This window comes from Puntigrus tetrazona, chromosome 3 (genome assembly GCF_018831695.1).
Source record: "Puntigrus tetrazona isolate hp1 chromosome 3, ASM1883169v1, whole genome shotgun sequence".
NCBI classification, from domain to species: domain Eukaryota; kingdom Metazoa; phylum Chordata; class Actinopteri; order Cypriniformes; family Cyprinidae; genus Puntigrus; species Puntigrus tetrazona.
Genome location: NC_056701.1, coordinates 3893690 through 3909120, shown reverse-complemented (window position 1 = coordinate 3909120; position 15431 = coordinate 3893690). Strand labels below are relative to the sequence as shown.

General features: G+C 40.5%; 2 protein-coding genes across 2 annotated transcripts; one reads left to right on the top strand and one right to left on the bottom strand.

The window, feature by feature from the left end:
- The first annotated feature begins 141 nt into the window (after positions 1–141).
- On the top strand, positions 142–6961 carry LOC122340901 (nuclear factor 7, brain-like). The gene is made up of 6 exons (XM_043234156.1): positions 142–671; positions 796–891; positions 1592–1822; positions 1893–1915; positions 1998–2119; positions 2266–6961. The coding sequence occupies exons 1-6, from the start codon at positions 276–278 to the stop codon at positions 2733–2735; spliced, it is 1338 nt and encodes a 445-aa protein (XP_043090091.1). The 5' UTR covers positions 142–275; the 3' UTR covers positions 2736–6961.
- A 710-nt stretch (positions 6962–7671) lies between these two features.
- sstr5 (somatostatin receptor 5) lies at positions 7672–13853 on the bottom strand. Its single transcript, XM_043235966.1, has 3 exons — positions 13091–13853; positions 9723–10860; positions 7672–8639 (listed from the first exon to the last, which is right to left on the bottom strand). Exons 2-3 carry the CDS (start codon positions 10812–10814, stop codon positions 8559–8561), a joined length of 1173 nt encoding a protein of 390 aa, XP_043091901.1. The 5' UTR covers positions 10815–10860; positions 13091–13853; the 3' UTR covers positions 7672–8558.
- Positions 13854–15431: the final 1578 nt, after the last annotated feature.

The following is a 15431-nucleotide window of genomic DNA, read 5'->3' as shown; positions in this document are numbered from 1 at the left end:
ATCTGTTCATTTTCAATGCATTTTGTTTACATTAACCTGAAGAAATCCAGATGATTCTGAGCTGCTTACCAATATAACCACAAAGATGGTCACATAGAAACTCCACCCTTTTAAAACACGTACTTTTACTTCTTTTTTTTACTTGCCTAAAGCAAAAAGTAAAAGGTTGAAAAGGAAACGAAAACCATTTCAATGAGGATTTTTGAGAAGTCTCGTGGTTATTCATATTTAAATGCATCAATCCGAAAGTGTAAGTTTCAATTGTTGCAGTAAACATGGACTCGCAGTTCGCAGAGGAACTTAATTGCTCCGTGTGTTATGAAATCTTCGAGAATCCTGTTGTTTTATCGTGCAGTCACAGTTTCTGCAAGGAGTGTGTTCGACAGTTCTGGAGAACCAAGGAAACGCAGGAGTGTCCCGTCTGCAGGAGAAGATCCTCAAGGGATGATCCGCCGACTAATCTTGTGTTAAAAAACTTGTGTGAGTCGTTCCTGAAAGAGAGAAACAAGAGCCATTCGTCGGAGCCTGAGGAGATATGCGGTCTACACGGTGAGAAACTCAAGCTCTTCTGTCTGGAGGACAAACAGCCGGTGTGTTTAGTGTGCAGAGATTCACAAGCACACGATAACCACAAATTCAGACCAATCAGTGAAGCAGTTTCATCATATAAGGTAAGAGGAATGAAAAATTCTTTAGCCTATTTAAGTTGGCCTAGCTATGTGATGTTATCGTGTTAGGCCAACGCATTTTCTCAGCAGCTGATCCGTTTTGTATTTTCGTGTTGTTTAATCCTAGGTGAAATTAAACACAGCTCTAAAATCCTTACAAGCGAAACTTGAACACACTGAGAACATTAAAGCGGAATTCGAGAAAACAGTTCAACATATCGAGGTGAGGATGATCAAAGCTATTTGAATGGAGGGGTATCAGGTGAAAAATATGAAAACCCACTTTTTTCTTTTCTTTTTCAAAATCAAAGGTAAAGCAGGAATTTGTCTCGGTTTAAGCTGCCTAAAAAAATATATTTTGAATACTTTTCCAAATAGTAAACCGTGCCGTCATCAAGTGTTTAGTGAATGACTGGGGAAGACGGTCACCTACGCAAAAAAATTCAATCTGTATCAAATATAGGAATAGCAAGAGTTTATGTTAAGATGCAAAAATATGCATAAAATAAATTATGCCAAAATCTTTTGGATTCACACAGAACATCAATGACACACTTGAAGGAAATACATGCCAATAAAGACAAAACATGCTCACAAGACTGGGGTTGCAACAGTGTAAACTTCCACATTTTGTTCATCTTTATGCAGCCCTACTCATGTATGCTAATTCACTGTTTGCATTGTCCATTTCTCAGAAGATTAAAGTCTCTGAGGTTCTGAGGTCTTATACCCCAGTACAGAAGAAACGCAAGAAACACTGAAAAATAAAAGTAGTCATCAATCCTATGAAATAACATAAAGTCTATAGCAACCCAAATATGTTGAGTGATACTCTTATTTCTTTAAGGTGAAAAAAAACGTTTGTGTAGATGATGTGATGTGTATCTACTGAGACGACTGAAGTAAATGTGGTCTAATTTCAGTCTCAAGCTGATCACACAGAGCATCAGATCAAACAGCAGTTTGAGGAGCTTCATCGGTTTCTCAGAGATGAAGAAGAAGTTACGATCACTGCACTGAGGGAGGAAGAGGAGCAGAAGAAGAAGACGATGAAGGAGAAGCTGGAGGAGATCGACAGACACATCTCAGCTCTTTCAGACACAATCAAAGACACGGAGGAGATGATGAAAGACAACGACGTCTGCTTTCTGAAGGTCTGATTTAAGATCATTGATTGTTTGATTGATTGAGTTGTTGATGATAAATGGTGTGTTTGTTCTGCAGAAGTTTCCGGTCTCGATGGAAAGGTGAGTGATCTGCTGGTGTCTCTGGTCTCTCTGGTCTTCTGAATCAAATCCACTTCGGTCCTGATCCTGAATCTTCTTCCAGAGTCCAGATCTCCTCACAGCCGGATCCACAGACACCTTCTGGAGCTTTGATTCATGTGCCACGATACTTGGGCAACCTGTCCTTCAGAGTCTGGAAGAAGATGTGGACCACGATCCACTTTAGTGAGTCCGGAGAAGATCCGTGTTCTTAACAACACACTCTGGAATGAATCTTTTAAACAATAGGACGAGTGTCGCACTTCATAATAATTTGTGTACTTTACTCTCGATGAATGTATTAAGATCAAGAGTTGATTGTGTCTCATCAGCTCCTGTGATTCTGGACCCAAACACGGCTCATCCGTGTCTCGTCCTGTCTGAAGATCTGACCGGTATTAGAGACCGATGGAACAAACAACCTCTTCCCGATAATACTGAGAGATTTGGCCGCTTTTCCTGTGTTCTGGGTTCGGAGGGCTTTCATTCAGGAAAACACAGCTGGCACGTGGACGTTGGAGGGAATTCGTACTGGATTCTCGGAGTAACTGCGGCGTCGAACCAAAGAAAGGGCCGTGGGTTCTTCGACGCCGATGTGTGGAGCGTGCAGTACGGACTGCACAAATGCTCTGGTTTTCCCGTTAAGCAGAAGCTTACGCGTGTGAGAGTGCATCTGGACTACGACGGAGGAACTGTGTCTTTCACACATATACACACGTTCACAACCACCTTCGCTGACGCTGTCTTTCCCTTCTTCGAAACCGCTTCTTCTCTGAGGATCCTGCCGTTCAAAATTAAGTAGATGTTGCGTCTGGTTATTCCTGCTTGCATCTTTCGCATCTCTGGATCAGCAGGCTTCTTACACGGATTATAACTCTTCCTATCGTCCATCGGTTGACGTTGATATTTCAGCATACAGCAGCAGACGTTTTCTCATTACGATTTCTGACCTCTGACCATCCATTTTCACCACTGTATCTACAATATAGTGTCCTTCAAATAAATCTAGGGTGATCGGATGGCTTACGTTAGCAAACAGCAGCAGTGTTAGTATCTGCGACCCGTATTAACCTTTAACAACCAAGACAGATGCAAGTTTGAATTGAATGTTTCCACCTAGATGGCACAGTCAGTTAATAGTTAATGCATTCCAGTCCTGTCATTGTTTAATGGGTTTTGCAATACTGTAAGATCACACAGAATTGACACAGTTTGCAGAATCGACGTTGTATAAGATATATGTTTTGTTCCAACATTGCATTAACATTACGACGTGCATGATATGAGCACGTGGGGATATAATCGATCTAGATATTCGGTTCACCTGCGCCGTCGAAGACACCCACAGTGAGGGAAAACAGCGTCTTCCATAAAATCGCTGAAACCAGGTGCAGTTATTGTTCGATTTCTATGTTGTGAATGCAGATATAAGTCTTATCCATCGGCCGTCTTACGCTTGCTGTCGCTTTTAACTGGATCGAGTAAGTAACTGCGAAATGTATGCTTAGAATTCTTCATCTTCACTAAAGTTCACAAGGATAAAAAATAAACATAAAAAAAAGCAAAGAGACTAGAATATATTTGCATTCGTAGTTTACGCGTGCACGCTAACCTTTTAAAGACCACTAGATGTCGCTGTCGGACAATTACTCTGAGCTGCCAAAGTACACATGCACAGTACAATGCTCAAATTTAATTTAATTTAATTTAATTTAATTTAATTTAATTTAATTTAATTTCAGAGTTTTTAATTATACATGCAGCTTTTAATGCTCACTTGAAACCCTTAAATTAAATTCAGCATAATTAACAATACATTTAGCTCGCAATGTTAAATTAAATTACAGTCAATTTAGAGTTATTAATTATACATACAGCTTTCGGCGCTCACCTGAAATTAAATTCAGCGCATTTCCAGCATCTAAAACCTGTTTTATGTCACAATGCATCTTTATTTCTACAAGCAAAAACAAACAGAAAGTCAAACAGACGTTACATGTTCGGGTGCACGGAAAGACAGCTGTTTACATGCAACAAGTTTTCTGCTTTTTCGTTACGTAGGCTCGGTTGCAATATAGTAAGTGCGGTAAACAAACGTTTAATTGTTAACTCGTTTGCATGCTTGAATACATTTTATTTGGGGAAAACGGTGGCATTTGATCTGTTTTATCTTGTTGAGAGTGAAACAGAAAGGATTCGTTCTTGTTGTTTTTCAGTTCGGGATTAAAAGCATGCTTTCTTTTCATTTGAAGCGCTCTCACCTCTTGTCGCAGTCAATAATTAAGTTCTTTTTGCCTCTCTCAGGCTCTGTATTAAACTCCTCCAGCCTTTCGCAGCAGTCATTTTCCATAACAGTTTAACCACGTGTATGCAGACATTAATGCACCTGCCAAACAGTGCAGGACAAAACGCAGTGGGATTATTGCCTGAGAGGGGAAAATTATTTCCAGGAAGTGCCGTGGCTCTCGATGGACATGTTTACTGATGTATGACCTCCTGGTATTTGCCGCTAATTTGCCATTAATGGGTTCAAGCTCTGCTTGGAAATTAGCAAAGTTTTCTCGGAACGATTTCCATAAACAGTCTCCAGACTACTTTGATCTTTTGCTTTGATTACTGGAGTCATAGAGGCAAGCATCGGACTCTCTATACAATGCTTACACACATATACGGCCTTCTGACCTTTAGGTAAAGTTCACCGTGAATCCGTCAGCTTGAGAATGAACGGCAAATGTGATTTTGGGAAAGGCCAGTTGTTAAATGGCTCAGCCGCTTTCCTGGTTCAATCTATTCAGCAAATGCAATTTGCTAACAGCTTCCCAAAATAGCCAACAATCCCATTTCTTTTCGAATTAAACGAAGGGAGGGTAAAATGTCTTATTCGCTGAATGGCGCTCGAAATTGCATTATCAGTGGGGCTGTCCGCTAAACACCTTGCTAAATTAGTCGTTTAAATACAACCGGATTTAAAGGAGACCGGGCAACTATTTTCACTCCCATATATCCGCCTTTGTGTGCGAAAGGGTTCGGGTAACAAAGCACCGTTTTTCTCTCGCAGGGCGTTTCCTTGTCTACTTGAAAAAGTAGATTTTTCCTAAAGAGAGGCTTGAAAGAACAGTTCTAGTGGTAATGGCCAAAAATTAAAATTTGCTGAAAATGACATCCGAGATACAAATGTGTTTATTCACAGAAACAGGTTTGAAGAAACGTAGCATTTCGCAACTTGCTCCCCGAAGGAGCGAGCGGTGAATGGGTGCCGTCGGGAAAGAGAGCAGATAGAAACGAGTCCATAAGAACACGGCCCTTTCTCTTCCGTGTCTTGTGAAGAGAAAAGCTGCTTGTATGTGAGTGACAAAACTCTTTCTGACGGCACCCATTCACTGCAAAGGATCCATTGCCGAGCAAGTGACGGAAAGCTGTATTTCTCTAAATCTGGTAAAGAAGCAAATTCATCAGGAGCGCATTTTCAGAAGGCTATTTCTTTAATTTTATACTCACATCCGCCGTATTGTTGATAGATTGAGTATAATGTCACACCCCATCGTGCAATAACAATATATTTACTAGTTACCATCCTAGTACAACCCTATCTTAATCTACTCCTACACTCTTAAAAATAAAGTAGTTTCACAATGCCATAGAAGGACCTCTTTTTTCTAATTAGTTCAGTAAAGAAACCTTAACATTTAAGCTGCGCAAAAAGTTCTTTGTGGATAAAGAAAGGTCTTCAGATTATTAAAAGGTAAGAAAGAGGCGGTCCTTTGGCTGAACGGTGTTTTTACGTATGTGTGTTTTTATTCTCGTCTTCTTTTTTTATTGCCTGTGTGCTGTTGCAAGCGTACTTGGCAGTAAAGCGCTTTCTCACCCATTTATTCATTTTGCGGTAGGTTACTGTATGCGAACGACGCAGCCTCTCTGTTTTGCTTCGCTCATCAGCGCTTAATTCGCAGATTATGTCACCGCATGACTAACCCACAACAACACCTCACGCAGAGATTGTGTAAAAGGAAAAAGTACCGTAATCAGTGTCCGGTGGGCCTAGATGCGTCATTTTGATTTTCGAACTGAAACTGAACAGGGGATCCATAATTCCCAGCGTGCGTTGAATACGACTTAATGCGGAGAGTCAATGTTGCATCTAATTCAACGCTGAATTTAAATGTTATTTGATGTGTTTTTGAGACACCGAACAGCATGACCTTTTCTAATTTAATCATAAGGAAATGACTATTTGGTATGCTGCTGTGTGTCGTTAGTTAGCAGGCTAGTGAGGGTTACGTAAAAATGAACATAACAACGATGCACACGCACGGAATCACCAATTTGGTCGGTATTTCATTACATTAAATGTGTGGTAACAAATCTAATTGATTCACTAAAGACTGAGACGAACAATGACGTAAATATATCAATTTCAAACCCTTCGGTGAATGCCGGGCGGTGTCCTCTGCTTTGACATTAAGCGTTTGCATACGGCGTTTGAATATTTAGAAAAAGGACACTTGCAACCTCCTGCACCCTGAGAGATGGGTTGTCAGTAAACAACATCAACATACGGGCAGAGACGGCAAAATTGAAAAAGAAGGGGGTATGTTGACAAAGAGATAAAGAGTGGAACGACACTGTGATGAAACTGGTTTGTCAAGGCTGTGGCTAGTGGCAAATGAGTGACTGAACTCAAAACAAACACTGGAATGCATATGACCTGAAAAAACGAACGGCCAGAACCTGTTGATGATGTGTCAACAATAAACAGTGATTTTGAGGATTGCTTTCGGGCCTGCTCGAACATTTTATGAGCGAGAAGAAATGAAAGGGTAAAAGGTGCACTCGTAAAGACGGTACGATCTATAGGTTTGAAGGAATTCGCTCGCATGCCGGCAAGGGCACAGTATTTATAGAGTCCAAAGTGCAACAGTAACTATTTAATAGAATTTTTTCCCATTTGTTGAAGCTTCTGACTTAATCGTAATGTTTCAGAAAAGCAGTGAAAGGGATTTGGTACCTGGGTGCCGTCAGAATGAGAGTCCAAACAGGTGATAGAAATAATGCAATAATATATATATATATATATATATATATATATATATATATATATATATATATATATATATATATATATATATATTTTTTTTTTTTTTAATAATAATAATAATATATATTTATTTATTTATTTATTTTTTTAATATATATATATATATATATATATTTTTATTATTATTTATTTGTTTATTTTATTTTATTTTAGTTTTTGAATGATGGTTTCTTATAAACTGGCCTTTCACTTTACAAGACATTAACTGATGGACTGGAGTGATGTGGGTTATTGTGATGTTTTTATCATCTGTTTCCGACGGCACCCATTCACTACAGAGCATCCCTGGCAGAGCAAGTGATGTAATGCTACAATTTTTCCAAAAGCAGAAAAATCCTTTTTTCTATGTTGACTGTCATGCCCATGTAACAATTTGTCAGCGCACTTATCTTGTTTTGAGTTTTCTCCCTGCTGCGTGCCTCTTTGTTTTTCTCCACACCTTTCTGGGGGCTATAGTTGAAAATTGGCTAAACTGACCCATATACAGAAGTATCTATTAATGTTTACAGTCTCTGTAAATCTAAAGCCAATAAAGCACAGAAAATTCTGCTGACCTTCTGGCCCTGGACGCAAATAAAGAATCTAATGATGTAAATAATAAAATAATTGCGAATATAAAATCGATGGAAGAAGCGAGAATGGATATATTTGAGAATCCCTGTTTATGTAGAAATGTGAACAATGTGATTGACAGGTTAATATAAACCATTTTGACTGGACCTCTATTTGAAGTAATTAACTTTACAGTATTGTTTACTATATACAGCACATAAAAACCTAATAGCATACTACAGTATAATTACAAGATTTCCATGTTTCGATTTGAAACCTTTGTAATCCTGTAAATCCAGGTTTATTAGGAATGATACAAACAACATCAAGACTAAAGAAGCATAACACAGGTGCACCTTATCGACCCCGACCGAAGAAGAAGAAAAAAAGCGATTTCTGCCTGTGCAGCTTCTGGCTGCTCTCAGGATGTTTCAGCCATTGCTTCAGCTCCAACAATTAAGCGTCTTCGCTCGTTCAAAGACATTCGGCCTTTGATAAATAGGCCGTTTGGCATTTCCACCGAACCTCGCGTGTCGCTCCGCTTAGAAATCCAGAAAATCACCAAGAGAGCTTGTTCGAGATTGAAAATGTTCAGAACCGCCACCGAATTAGCAACGATGCATCAAAATGTAACAGCGCAAGCCGCTTCCTCTCTGGAACTGTCCAAATTGGTCCAAAGGTCGTGGATGAACAGTTTCCCAGTTTTATTCAGTCATGCTGAACAAAATGATGATCCATTTGCCGTTATAATACATATTTACAATCATATACATCACTGATATCTTCTTATCGAAGACTGATATTTATATGGAAATGTATTATGTTTGTGCACCAGATAGTGTTTGATCTAGGCATAGACAACAATAACTTTATATAAAGCTGTATATTTTGACCGAGTCATAATGGCTTTGATTGGACGACCAGCTCGAAGGGAAAAGGGGGGGAGGAGGGGTCTTGATCCGTCCAACTTTCAGGATGTTATATGGACTGGCTGCTCGGTTGTGGTCCAGAGCGGTGGATTTTCGTTTTGGCACAGGCCTCGGCCTCCAAACCAATGGACTGAAAAGGAAAAGGCAGGTGTAGGATTTCAGAAAGCAAAAACAATAGAAAGAATAAATCCTTTAGCCTTGTAGCAACTATTCTAAGAACTCTATTCTTCAAATGCAGTTCAGATGTAATCTGAGTGTTTGTTTACCTTTTGGTCTACTTTTAAGGAGCATTATGTACAGAACAACCAGTTGAGATCTACACACCTTCAGTAGGGTTGTAGTATGCGATAGCGACCACTTAGTAATGTTGCTAATGTTGTAAGTAATGTTAAGGCCCCAATATTTAACAGCATTCAAAGATTCCGTGTTTCTCAACATTCTAAACGTGTTCTAATTAGAATAGAAAGAACATATACCTGGTTCTTTAGTGTTTATGGTTTATCACTTTGAGGATAATGTTTCATAGGTGTGAAGGGCCAGACCTGTTTGATTTGAGAAGATTTAGTGATGTTCTACTTGTGATGTTCTCTACTGTTTGCTCTGATAAGCCTGACGTTTATGACTATAACCGATGAGCATCCTTCCCTCTTTAGTCAAAGTGAAACACAAACACTAATAAGTGATAAAATGAAGTCCTTCGAGAAAGTGAATATTTGCATGAATGAATGCTAAGGTTAGTTAGGGTTAAGTTTACAGTTAGAGTTAGGTTAGGTTAGGTTAGGGTTAGAGTTATTGTTAGAGTTACAGTTAGAGTTAGAGTTAGGGTTAGGTTTGGTTAGGTTAGGTTAGGTTAGGTTAGGTTAGGTTAGGGTTAACGTTAGCGTTAGAGTTAGGGTTAGGGATAGAGTTAGGTTAGGGTTACAGCTAGGGTTAGGGTTAGGTTAGGTTAGAGTTAGAGTTAGAGTAAGAGTTAGAATTAGGGTTAGAGTTAGGGTTAGGTTAGGGTTAGTTAGGGTTAGAGTTAGATTAGGGTTAGGGTTAGACTTATAGTAAGGTTAGGGCTAGGATATATATATATATATATATATATATATATATATATATATATATATATATATAGTTAATGATGATAATATTGACAATGACCCTGGTATTCATGTGAAAGCCTATGCATTGTTTGCTAAGCATGTGTTTCATAATCAAAGGCCCTTACTTGATAGCTCTGGACATGGTTGTTGAAATCAAAGCTCCTTGGAGGGAAGAAGGCCTCATTCTGTTGGTTCCTGCTGAGGCGCTCCCGGTTAGGGTGACCGTTGCTGACCCCGTTGACCCTGTGGACGCACAGCACTTGCTGAAAGCTCCGTTTAAAGTTGTCAGACAGAAAGCCGTAGAGCAGCGGATTGGCGCAGCTGTTGACGTAGGTCAGGATGACGGTGAGAAAGTAGATGCCGGTGACAAGGCCGTTCTCCGGGAGGGTGCTGATAAGATTGAGGATGTTGAGTATGAAAAACGGCAGCCAGCACAGTACGAACACAACCACGATGATCACCACCATCCTCGTCACTTTCTTCTCCGACTTGCGGCGCTTGGAGAGTCCCGCTCGCGCGCCGGCGGACTTCACCTTGATCACGATGAGCAGGTAGCACAGGCAGATGACCAGAAGCGGGCAGAAGAAACCTAGTATGGCGGTGTAGAGAATGAAAGCGGTCGACCACACGTCACGCGGTTCGGGCCAGCTCATGTTGCAGGTGTTGAGCTCCGGCTGAACGTCGCAGTAAATGATGACTGGCAGCGTCAGCAGACAGGAGAGTGCCCATACCATGCTATTTATCACCTTGGCAACACTGGGCCGCCGCCACCTCGCGCTGCGGATAGGATGTACCACAGCCATATAGCGATCAATGCTCATTACTGTCAGACAGAATGTGCTAGTAAACTGACTGATGGAGTCTGCCCACATCAGGATGCGGCAGAGGAAGTTGCCAAACGGCCAGTAGGTGAGCACGTTGTGGGTGGTGAGAAATGGAAGTCCCAGGATGTACAGCTCGTCGGCCACTGCCAGGTTTAAGATGTACATGTTGGTGACCGTCTTCATCTTGGTGTAGCGCAGGACCACGAAAATGGCCAGAGAGTTGCCCGTCAAGCCCACCACGAACACCACGAGGTAGATTACGGCCAGGATCTTCGTGCTGTCCTCCTCGGCCATCGAGCTTCCGTTCAATTGAAGGGATTTATTGGTGAATTCATCGGAGTGGTTCGCGTAGTCTGAGATGGACGTGTTGCACACGAGCCCCTGGGTCGCCATATTTAGACACAGGCGAGGAACCGCCGATTTCTGAGTCACCTAAGGACTACAAAGAAGAAGATGAGAATAGTGGTTTATCTCAGAAGCATGAGAGTTAAAACGATCTTGACTCTTATGCAGACACTGTAGAATAAAAATCCATAGAAAATGACATTATGTGATCAGTTCATTGGACATTTCTTTAACACAATGCACTGCGTAATCGAAAAAATGTTCAAATCAATATGGAAATTTCCTTCAAACACAATGCACTGAAGTCTTTTTACAGCTTTCGTTAGCGCACAAAAAAACGTATAAAACACCTAAACACAAACTGAACAATTACGAGAGCATTAGTTCTATAAGAGGACTATATTATAGTGCTAAATGTAATGTAGAAACGTTATTTTTTCTGTAAAGCCGATTTGCAACCATCTGCATCATGGAAAACGCCTTGCAAAGTAACTCGAATCGAATGGAATTTAATATTATTACATAAAAACACTTGACTTGGAAATACTTGCTTAGTTTAGTACAAAGGATGCAGACTCAACCAGCTTTTTCAGTGCTTACAATAAAGCTTCACCGGTGGTTATCTGTGGTCACAGGTTTTATTTAGAGGTTTTTCAGATCAGCCCATAATTGTGCACTTAGAAAAGAAACAGTAAATGTAGAAAATTTAAATATGCAATTATTTTTTAAGGGATTTAAACGTTCTTCTGTAACATCAGGTTGCAAAACCCAATGCTGGTTCCAACTGGAACCTTTATATCTAGATATGCAACCCTGGAAATTAAAAAAAAAAAAACATGCCTCTTGCCTCTCACCGCTTTTCTCCCAATTAATTGACTTTTTCGTGTTTCAAACACGCGTATTCGTTTTGCATTGTCATTGCATGAAGAATGTAACTGTTGTTTGTGTGTCGGATGACCTTGACTGTAAGTGGCACTCGCGCTGGTTATGAGGCGTGCAAAGTGAGCAGAGCGACACAATGTGTTGCACAAATAAAGCACAGCCTCAGAAATGCGCTGAACCATAAATCGAAACAAAGGGTAACGATGTCACTGTTATGAGAACAAACAGTCCGGTGGACACTAATTCATATGAACCGTCCGCGTTTCCACCGCACCGGTGAATATTTAACTCGCCTCCTATTGCCGCAAGCTCTCGTCGGGCGAGTGCGTGACCGTGACAAAGGGTCGTGTTGATGTGCCGACACATCCACTTGTTTTCCATCTTCTGTTTCCGTCGCTTCTCCGTGGCGGCTGGCGACGGTTTTATTTGATCACGAGCCCCTGCTCGGCTTGGTGGTGCGAGGCTCCTAAACAGGCCTTTTTTTTTTTTTACAGGCGTGTAAGATTTCAAACGTTTGAATAATCACGAAATTACCGAGCGTGCGAATTATGGGGTAACCACAGCAACGGCGCGCCGCTCTCGAGATCAATCGATATCGGTGTTCGGCGACAGAAAGCATTGTTATTTTTATTATAGTCTGCTGCATCAATCAACCAATCAATCAGTAGCTGCGAGAAACTGAAATAAAATGAATTACCCGAGGGAATTGTTCAGAGAGAACACATGCACTTATTCAAACATGAATCTAATTTAATGCTTAATTATAAAATATCTGTGGGAAGTCTCTGCGATTCATGGTCTTTTTGGGCAAACTTAAAAATTCTTAGTTTACACTTTAATTGCAATTCTCGCTATTAACAAACCATTACCATAACCATTTGGTTTTTAGGGATGAAGTGTATCGTGCAGAATATGCGCGCTTTTAAACGGCCAGTGTGTTACTTGGGCATGCTAATAAGCAATCAACAGTGAGAACTGTCCGCTATCCTAAAGAATAAGCAATATAAGCCCAATAGAAACCACAAAAATACTCATTAATATATCATAACTTTTAAAAAAAATATTTTTTGTGGTGTGTTTTGGGCACTTTCCCAATAGGACTTAACGTACAACCAACAGAGTCCATCACATACCAGTAGACACCATCATATTTTCCATTAAAACCCATACAAATTCCGTTACAGCTAATACACCCATTACATTTTCTATTGTGTTTTGGGCAGGGCTCTATTGTTCTTTCAGTAGTTTATATATTTAGCAAAGTGTGTCCTAAATTTTACACCGCAACTTATTCGCCGATCAAAGCAGCTGGCGCGCTTTGTTTGCAGTGGCTGAAGTTCACAAGAGAAAAATGCAATGTCGAAAAATGCAAACTAAACGACACGCACACATGCCTGGAGATACGGTGCGCTCTTGGTGAAAAAGCGCGTGCGCGACCCTACCTCGAACACAAAGCGCGGTCCTCCGGGTTTCAGGAGCACTTCCACTAATTGACCAGGATCTCCTCCGTGACTCTGATCAATAAGGATTGGCTGACAGAACGTCTCTTTGTCTAAGATCCAACATCAAGAGCCAGCACATCAACTTCATCCCCGATTCCAGTTTAAAAGAGTTCACTATAAGGCGTTGCGCACGATCCGCATTGTTTTAAACAAGTTTGTACGACTATAGCATCCGCGCGCGGCCGACCACGATCCGCGCGCCCAGATAAATGACTAAATATGCTTGCTTGGACGGCTGGCTCGTTCGGGTCCGTTCAGGTGGAGAGGTGCCGCTCTCTCCGAGCGCGCGCGCGGTTTGATGGGTTTGGCTGCTCTTCCGCGCGCAACAGGACAGGAGCGGAGCCCTTCATACGTCACAGGCACCAACGAGCTTTTGTTTTTCTGTCCTTACAGCCACGCATGGGTCTGCGCGTCGCGGGGAGCTCCTAATGGCGATTTTTCCCGTCTGACAGATCATAAAACTGTCGCGCGACGACAACCCAGCAGTATAAAATTTTATGGTCTTTTTACTACGCCTTCAAAAACACACTACTGTGCATGAGCCTTAGGCAAACTTGCATTTCCTAAAATGCAAAGTCGCCCTGCAGCTATCCCTATACTAAAACATGTAAATATTAAATCGTACGCTAATTGGATTTCGATACGCCTTGCGTCGAGCGTCTCGGAGTGTTCCTCCTATGAGTCTTCACAGTTCTTGCCTGGTGTTGTGAGATCTTCAGACGCTTGTCCTTTTTGAATGGGTCAGGTGTCTCAGCTGTAAATCTTTACTGGCAGGGTGAACAACCCAGTGCGCAAAGCAGCTGAAAAACTCTATTGTTTGAATATTTTAAAGGGATATTTTTACTGGTGTAAGAAATGACATGCACCTGCATTCCGCTTTCACAATACAGACCTGATAGCAAACTGAGGTTTACCGTGCAGTAAAAGAGAAATGCTTTGGTTTTTTTATTAGTTCACAAAGCTCTGATGTCAGTTAAGATCATAGTGTGGTTTTATGCTGATTTCTAAATGGAAGAACCTGGATCTGCTTTAAATGGAGTCCAAGTACAGTTGCACATTATACCATTTTTTGTTGTCCATACTGAAATTAGTTTTTTTGGTTATGCTGTTGTGTCATTTTTGTTGGACGCGCTTTGTTTAAATAGCTTTAAATGCATATAAACTCTTTTTCAATGCATGTGTTCTTCTCGTGGTAGACACAGTCTCCTTTGGCAGCGAACAAGCTAATGTGTGGGTTATGTGCTTAATAAGAGCATGTCCCTCACAGAGGTTCAATTCGAACCCCAGGACGCCTCCGGCCAGACGTGAGACTCTGAAAGCACTCTGAAGCAGCTTTCTTATCAAAGTGGCTTACTTGAAAGTGCACAAATCACACGGGTGGTAGTTAGGGCAGGTAGCAAGTAACAAAAGTCACACGCTGAGCTCAAACCCAGACGCAAGATGCATCTGTGAATACTTTACAGTGTATTACAGAAATGCTGATCGGCTGAAGTGGATGTGTTTGAGGATGAATTTTTTTTTTTTTGCTTTTATTTGATCTCACTTATATCGACAAACATGGATATACATTTCCACCACGGCTTTGGTAAACCACGTTAAATTAAAACAAAAATTAAAAAGTTAGAATATAAAAATAATAATAAAATATTTATAAAATACTAATATCATTATAGAATTAAATTGTAAATTTAAATATAAATTTTTATTTCATTTTAATAATACAATTAATTTTATTTTAATAATATTACATAAAAATATGAATGTCATAATTATGATAAATAATTATAACTTCCACTTATGTAAAATTTTAATCTCATGTCATTAAATGCCTTAATTTTGAATTACCAAATTACTTTTCTCCTGTTGCAGAAATAGACTTTGCTTGGGGACGAATAAGTCTAAAAGCAAACAGTTATTAATGCATTTAAAAAGGAAAAGGAAGTTTCATATCATCAAACTGTTTTCGGTGGTTTCTAATCAGTAGGCACACGACTTGGGAGCCTTAAAGGAACAGTTCATCCTAAAACGACAGTTCTCTCATAACGTTTTTACTTTAAAGAAAAAATGCATCTTCCCTGATCCATAAATGTCTGTAGATCATTATTATACATTGCAGGCAGACGCATCTGGAGGAGAGGGCTTCGTGAAGATGGCAAAATGAAGCGCGGGATGATCTGGGCAGATGAAGGGAAACACAGAGATACAGGAAGAGGAGGAGCAGGGAATGGAGGCCGTTTCCTTCCCGCTGGATTCATACCCACTTCATCCTGATGGCCCGTTT